Source organism: Sebastes fasciatus, chromosome 14, assembly GCF_043250625.1.
Source record: "Sebastes fasciatus isolate fSebFas1 chromosome 14, fSebFas1.pri, whole genome shotgun sequence".
NCBI lineage: Eukaryota > Metazoa > Chordata > Actinopteri > Perciformes > Sebastidae > Sebastes > Sebastes fasciatus.
In genome coordinates this window covers 10,603,013-10,611,342 of record NC_133808.1, presented here as the reverse complement: position 1 = coordinate 10,611,342, position 8,330 = coordinate 10,603,013, and the positions used below count along the sequence as shown (strand labels likewise).

General features: G+C 39.2%; 1 protein-coding gene across 1 annotated transcript; it reads right to left on the bottom strand.

The window, feature by feature from the left end:
* Window positions 1-459: 459 nt before the first annotated feature.
* gpr183a (G protein-coupled receptor 183a) lies at window positions 460-6,158 on the bottom strand. The gene is made up of 2 exons (XM_074658682.1): window positions 5,862-6,158; window positions 460-2,991 (listed from the first exon to the last, which is right to left on the bottom strand). The coding sequence occupies exon 2, from the start codon at window positions 2,966-2,968 to the stop codon at window positions 1,823-1,825; it is 1,146 nt and encodes a 381-aa protein (XP_074514783.1). The 5' UTR covers window positions 2,969-2,991; window positions 5,862-6,158; the 3' UTR covers window positions 460-1,822.
* Window positions 6,159-8,330: the final 2,172 nt, after the last annotated feature.

The window sequence follows — 8,330 nt, the reverse complement described above, 5'->3', positions numbered from 1 at the left end:
AGTAAGTCTCAAACTTGTGATGTCATAGGGTATAAAGTCAGCTCCATAGACGATGAATGGGAGACTGATTTTGTGGACCCACAGAATGTTTGTTTACTTTTTTTATACCCAAATGAGCTTTACTCTATTGTTGTGTTCTCAGTTGTGAAACAGAAAATGTCCCCATATACTCAGAACATTACCCTGTGTGCTCTCAGTGTCATCTACATCTCTCCCTATTCATTGTCTATGGAGCAGTTCCACACTTTATACCCTGTGACATCACAAGTTTTTGTTTTAGCACTCTATTTTTTGGATTTGGGAGAGTTGTTCATGTTTACTAATAATGTTTTGGACTGTCTTAGAGCATAGGAATGACATGTATGAATTTCAAAAAATGGGCGTAGTGCCCCTTTAACTACAGCTGCCAGGTTTAAAAAATTTATTGGATGGATGTAAACAACGCTGGATTTCAACAAATTCTTTGCAAATGTTTAATGAGGAATGAAATGCACTCAACACATTTGTTAGACATGAAGGATACACACGTTGCATTATGCACTTAATGTAAACATAACTTCTGTATGTTCACAAGAAAACTCCACAGGGCCCCTTTAAATTAAATGAAATCATAGACCACACCCACTTTTATCACAAGGAAATTAATGTTAAGACAGACAAATATTTGGTGCTTTTCCAGCCAATTGAGATTAATTCAGTTGGCAGGCAGTTGAAATAATGAGTGTACACTTTCCTGAGATATTACAACTACTGAACTGAAACTTGAAGCAAAAAACCTTAGATTGTGAGTCTGACTTCATGTTTTTGTGTCTAAGTGACACAACTAACAATTTCTGAAATTGGTCCAGTATTGAGGGCTAACACTATAACCAGCGCTGTGAAATAAGCTGCGAGGGCAAGTAAGCAGCGTCAATGTAACGTTGCGTGCAAAAGAACGTGTTCGTTTTTGCCACTGACAGCTTCAGATTGTTATTATAAGTGTCTGACAGCATTATGGAAAGGACCCTACAGAGAAATAAAACATTTTCTTGACCTTTTGCTTAATATAACAATCAAAGTCTGTCATGGCAGAAACAAGCACTTTTACTGGATGTAAATGATGGTGCCAGCTTGCCCCAATAGCACCATATTACAGCCTGTGAGCAGCTGCCGTCGACAGCTCCCCCTCAATACTGGACCAATTTCAGAAATTGTTGTCCTTATTAGTCAGTTAGACATAAAACCATGTGAAAATAGAGTCCAGGTTGAAAAATACACTGTGAGAATGGGATCAGAAGTGAGGTCATTGTCCGGTTGCAAATATTACGTTGTTGCTTTCAGACATTTTTTTTCAGGTGAGCACACTGCTTCAATCTTCACATTCTGTCCATGAGCTAAGCTTTCACTACTTTTCCAGTCCGTAGAAGTTTGAATGTGGGTATGACTTTATGTCAACTCGACTGTCCACTCCCAACATGCTCTGCTTCATGCTCTTCCTCATCAGTGCTCAGTCAATGGGCAAGAGACAAGCATGCTTTATGGGAAAGTATCCTCTTGTCTTTCCTTAGCTGCAGTCATCTCCGCCTTCCTGAGAAATTCACTAATACTAATAAGAAAATATGTAAACACAGGAAGTGCTGAATGAGACCTTTTAAAAACCTTTCCTTATGTAAACAAATTTGGTCCAAAATAGCTGGATTTCTATGGATCCAGATGCTGCGTAGCTGCTAAGTGAGTCCATTTCAATGTTCAAAACAATTTGTTTGAGACGCTACTCGACAGGTCCTGATTTAAGTAGGCCCATGCGTAAAAGGTCCTTTCTTCTTGCGTAATTCTTGGTGTTTCAGTTCTCTCTTTTACTCTTCCCGTTGAAACTTCTTTCTGTGAGTCTCTCACTGGTTGAGCCTACAGTACTGTTGAGTGGGATCTTGTTGCCGTCTATAATGTCTTTGGAGGAGCCTTCAGGTGACGTCCTCACTGCGCTGGAGAAGGACATGCTGACCCGTAGCCTCAGCAGCTTCCGCAGTTTCCTCTTGTAGCCCTTACAGGCAAAGAAGTAGATAAAAGGATCCAAACAGGAGTTGAGGTTCATCAGACACACGGTGATGTGCAGCGACACCTGAAAGGCCGTGAGATCGGCGCAGTCGGGGCTCGACACCAGTTTGCGGATCATGTACTGCAGGATGTCAATGTGATAGGGGCTGAAACAGACGACGAAGACCAGGGACACGCAGCAGATCACGCCGATGGCCTTTTGGCTCCGGCCGGACTTTTCCGTCAAATGGTTGGATTTGGCTGACAGGTGGAGTTTGGAGCACAAGACGGAGTAGCACACAAGGATGGTCAGCACAGGCACGACGTAACCAAGGAAGACGGCACCGATCAGTATAGTGGCGATGTGGTCGACCTTCTCAAAGTTGGGGTATTCCATACAGGTGATGAAGCCATCGGGTTCCTCGTTGGTCATGGGCATGCCCACGAGGGGAAGGGTCTGCGCCAGGACCAGCACCCACACGCCGACGCAAATCCAGCGCACGTTGCTGACCTTCCTGAATCTCCCGAAACGAAGAGGCAGCACCACGGCGATGAAACGGTCTACGCTGAGACAGGTCATAAAATTGACCCCTGCGTAGGTGTTGATGTAGAAGATGAGGCCCGATATCTTGCACAGCGTCTCGCCCAGAGGCCAGTGGAAGCCCATAGCGTAGTAGACAATCCTCAAGGGCAGAGAGAGGGTGAAGAGGATGTCGGAGACGACCAGGTTGAGCGAGTACAAGGTGGTGGAGTTGATCTTCTTCAGATTGGGGTGGATGACGTAGAGTGCGAGGCAGTTACCGAGCAGCCCCACCACGAACACGACGCAGTAGAAAAGAGGCATGAGCACCCTGGCGTACTCCCGGTGGGCGTATAGGGTGTCACAGGTAGTCTCATTAGAGTCATTGTTGGTGGATGAGGAGGTGAGGGTCACAGGTGCAGCGGTAGAACCCATCTTGATATTTTAGGAACCAGCGACTGCAAAAAGAGAAAAAATAAAATGTGTTAATGCTTTGGTTAAACTCAGAGGTTTCATTTCATTGTACATTTTCTTTTCTTTTTTTTCTTTCTCCTCTGATCCAAAAAACACAAAATGTGTATTTAAGGGGGAGACACCCCAGGTGAATAGGGTTAAAAATTGAACTAATAGATATCACCATGAAACTTCCCCAATTGCTTACTTACATTAAAATCTATTTTTGCCATGTTTTTAGGAATAAAATGTTATATAAATCAGGTTATCAATGATATACAGTATACTCATGGAACTGGGACGTTTGGTATATGTAAGTGCTACTGAAGTGGAGATTTCTGGCTCAGAGAAAGATATGTATTGTAAAATTCATACATTTTGCTAGACACTACAGGTGAAATGGGTAAAAAATATTAACTAAAAGATATCACCATGAAACTTCTCCAGTTGATTACTTACATTAAGACAATTATATTTTTGTATTGCAAGTTTTCTGAAATATTATGTTTAAATATGCAAATTAGGCATTTTGTTTTATTAAATATGTGCTTATTTGCATACATTTCCGGACGAGAAATCTGAACATTGGATAAAGCCAGGTTCAAAATTCTTGTTTCATTTTGTTGACGCATTAGAGTCAAAGTCAGGAATTTTGAATATCTTTTTGTATCACTCCAAGAATCAGAAAATACTGTTTTTAAGAATAAAATATTGTATTAATCAGGCGATGGATGATATTTGAACAAATCCCTCTTTAAAGACCTTCACATTATAGATAGAGATGAAACTGGAAAGTTTGGTGGATGTACGTGCGGCTGAAGTGGGGAATTCTGACTCATAGTCTGAGAAAAAACTCATTTTGAGAAAACAGCCTTTAAAGATATCGATTGTAAACTCCCGTACATTTTTGCAAGACACTACAAGTGAATAGGGTAAACAATGTTAACTGATAGATATCATCAGGAAACTTCCCCAGTTGATTACTTACATTATGACAAATATTTTTGTATTCAAAGTTTTCTGTATGTATGAATATGTAAATGAGGCATTATCTAATGCTAACTTTTCTTGAATTCACAAGAAATCTACAGACGTAAATAGACAAAGTAGTAAAATAAACACCTAAATGTGTATTTTGGATGTTTTCTTTCAACTAGTCTGAAAGAAAACATGTTATTGAAGCAAAATAGCCCAAAAATCTCAAATTTGACAGGTGCATGAAAAACAATGTTTTCCCCCTGGGTGTGTGATTTAAAGGAAACTAGATCAGATGTGGCAATTTGATGTAAAAAAAAAAGGTGTGAAACACAGTCTGAGTTTCAACCTATGTTGAAATGAAACTCTTGTCTAGCACAGCCATGGCAAGTCTTTGCTTTCAAAAAGGAAGTAAAATAAGTAACAGTATTTGTCATTACTCATGGTGCTTACTGGCAGTTTCATAAAGACAATAAATTATAAAATAATGTAAAAAAAAACACTTACCATATAGTGAAGGCTCTCATGAAGAATTAATTAATTTACATGGATGATACGACTTTTAATTTTGATTTCTTTTACCCTCAGGTAACTAAAATGTGTTCTGGTTTCGAGCAGTTTCGGTAAACTCAGGTAAGTTAACTCTGTCCTGTCAAATAGAAATGTTTTTTGTGGTGTGCAGTGCCACCTTGTGGCTCTATTTGAGCAAAGCCCAGCAGTTGCCAAACTTCACTGTTGCCTCAGTTTCCCTCTCCAAGGCTTTGCACAACCAAGCCTTCACAAACGAAAGGTTAAAGGTTGACATAAAAAAAAAATAAAAAACAAGGAACAAGTCAAATGTCATTTTCTCTGGTGTCTGACTGAAACTGTAAAACACATGACCTGTTTTTACTTATCATTGGGTAATACGCTTGTGGTTTGACATATGAAGACATAGCTTATTATTTGGAAGTCCAAGCATAATTGATAACTCTGGGCACATTTCCATCCTGTTTACACATGAATATGACAATAGAGGATTAGGAGACACAGTAACCATCCTCCACTATTAGCCCCTTCAGCTCATACCTCATGTGTTGACTCACAGGACGTAGCTGTTGTTTTTCATGCCATTTTGTAGCTAAAAGTGACACTAAGGAAGTCTGTGAACAATAACTTGACTCTTTACTGTGATTCTGCATACAGCTGCAGCACTCTCACACTTACACTGTGAAAAAAAAACTCAACGTTGTGTTGAGAGACGTCCTTGTCTATGAGGAAGTCGGCTTCCCCAGGGCGCTCTGCCTTTTAGAATGGCCGTTGGAAAGTTATATTGTTGGAGCCAAAATTATTGCCCGCTCTAGCATGTGTCTATCTGCTCGAGCACATGATGCACACGTTTCCTGACTCCTTACCACAAGTGAAGGGGTATTTGGGGTAACAAAAACCAAACATTTTCAAATGCCTTTCTTATCAAAATGAAGTTATATGCATACATTTAGCAATCTGAAACTAAAACTGTGTTTTTTATTGCAGGAATATACTTTTCACAATAACACTCGAAATGTTGTGAAAGTGGTTCGCTTCTAACTGTGGGTGTCGCAACTGTGATTGATTGCTTTCACTCTGGTATTAATGTGTATTATTAGCACAGAATGTCGCTCATAGAAGATTTATTTTTTCATTATCCAATATTCATTATGTTTAAGCTATAGAGGATATAGTTTGTTTCAGATGTTTGCATGTAGATATCTGACTCTGGAATACAATTCAACATTTTCTCACAATAAATCCATTACAAGCCAAACTGACACAATTATGTGTATTATCCACACTACATTTCACTCACAATGTCTTATCTATATGTCACCACAAATGATTCAACCTGATCCTAAAAATACAGTTTGGAAAAGAAACTTACCTCACCGATGAAATACTTTTTCGTCCGATTTGCTGAAGTCACATTCATCCAGAAGACGTGAAACTTCTTGTGCAAATTATAAGGGCTGTCCTGACAGCACTACAATCACTCTGTCCGTCCTGAATGTGAGCAGCATGACATACAGAAATCAAGATCGGTATCTGCTGCCAGTAACCATAGTGACAAAATATCCTGTTGTAGCTCTCTCTCTCTTTCTCTCTCTCTCTCTCTGTCTGTCTATGCCAGTGTGTGCACGTGTCTCTCTACCTCTCTCTCTCACATTTGCTAAACCTTTCTGTCTCATCACACACTTTTGAAACACCTATTGCACCCAAAAAGCAAGCCATGTGACATCACACATTGACGTGTGTAATATGTTCATTTGGCCTTTGTGATTGATTAAGCTGCGTGTGGAGGAGTTGAGCCATCTGTGTCTGTGACATATTTTGGGAAAGGAGGTTTCATACTGTATGCCATGTGTGTATTGCACAGCTGCACAGATGAGATCGCCCAGTTTTTTATTAGAGATTGTTGTATTAGTACAAAGAGACATGTTGTACTATTTTACAAAAGTTGCACAATAATTACATCACAATTCTTTCTAATAATCCCTATTTCACATTAAGACTCTTTTTCAGTTTCTGATCAATTTCCTTTTAGTTCCTTATGTAAATGCGTGGCAGCGAAATGAGGAAGTACCCCTTTGCACTTGAAGCATCTTTTTGTGTTTTGATGTTTTGAGCTCGGAATGACTTTCAGTAGAGAAGAGCCACACCTGAATGTTCTGCCCCAAACCACCAGTGATTTCTGTGGTGAGGCAACACGCTTGAATAGGCCATAGTTCAACGTGTAGGAGCATGCTGTCAAAACACAAATACGCTTTGGAGTGAGACATCAGAGACGATTTTAAATGTAAGATGTGGTCAAGCCTCAATATGTTAAGAGGAATGAAAGAAAATGAGCACATTTGTTTTTAGAAAATGTGTCATTGGGTTAAAAAGTACAACTCTGTCCCCACAAGCAGCCAAAAGCCAAAAAACTGCTCTCAATATTTCAATCAGGGTTTGCTGAGCACGTACTGAAGTTGTGTTTGCCAACTGTTACCCTGTGGTTTTCACACCTTTTACACTACCTTCTACTGAAGCACATTTTCAGATACATGCTCTGTGATGTTACGTGCATGATGGTATACTGCATGACCATTTACTAGCACAGGAAAAGTTTTACTACACTGCAAAACACTGCAAAAAGTTAATAGTGCTCAGTCTTGTCTAGAAATATATTGTCTGTCATTTTATTTATCCTATTTTAACATTTTGAAATGGTTCTTTTGTGTAAATTGTTTTAATGTTGTGATTGTTTTACTCTTCATGTGAAGCACTGTTAGGCATGTGATATTTCGCTGTATTTTAAACTGTGCTTTATAAATTAAATTCATTATTATTATTATTATTAACCTCTTTTCCTTTCTGTCTGCAATCAAGATAATACAACAGCTCAAGAAAAAAATGCTTCCGGATGTGAAGATTGTGCTGGATAGTTAAATGCTGCTAAATACAAATGACATTTATCTACAAGAACCTTTTTTTTTGTTGTTTTTTAATTGACTACAACCTTCCTTTGTTGTAAACAAGTCCGGCGGAGAGGCAGAGGAAGTGGCTTAACTTCCTCATGGCCTTGCCTTGTGGGTCTGACTCACTGGGCACCAGACGGCCAGATCACACCCAGCGCTGACAGACAACAGACATGGTACTCTGCCATGGCTATTCATAGAGGACAATGGGGGTGAATTCCAAAGAAAAGTCACTTACAGCACTCGTCTGTTCTTGTTATTATTGGGATCTTATTTTGAAATGAATATATACAAACCAATGGTTATGGTCATGATTATGCAGAAAAAAAAGTGCAGAAACTGTGAGGCATTGGCTGATTTCTCAGAGCATTTGATACGAATCGGTGTTATCCACATCCTGTGCATAATAAAGGAAGTTATGAGAACTTGAAAAAAGCATATCCTCTTGAGCCTTATCTGTTGAAATATCCAGTTTTCTGCCGTAGATGCTCTAATCCATATGTTGGATGCATCTAACAATAACCATAATGATAGTGCTTTAGTATGTTCTCCTATCATACACTACTCTTTCTTTTTCTTCTATGTATTTACAGGTTCTCTTATATGATTTTACAGCACAGTATCCATATTCTCAGTTTGATCACTGTGTGACACTAATGGCTTTAGTCTGTGGTACCAAGATGAGAAAAATGTTGTGCTTGAGATAAAGCTAATAATTTAAATCTCAGATTCCTAAAACGTTCTAATTATACACAGTAGCCTTTTAAAGTTTGAAAATTGCACTAGTTTGTACATCTTTCATGAAATGGATGCTGTGTTCACAGTGTACCGTTGGTACCAAGCGTGGTACAAAATTGCGTTTGCTGTTGTGATAAGTAGAGTGTGATAGCGCGCCT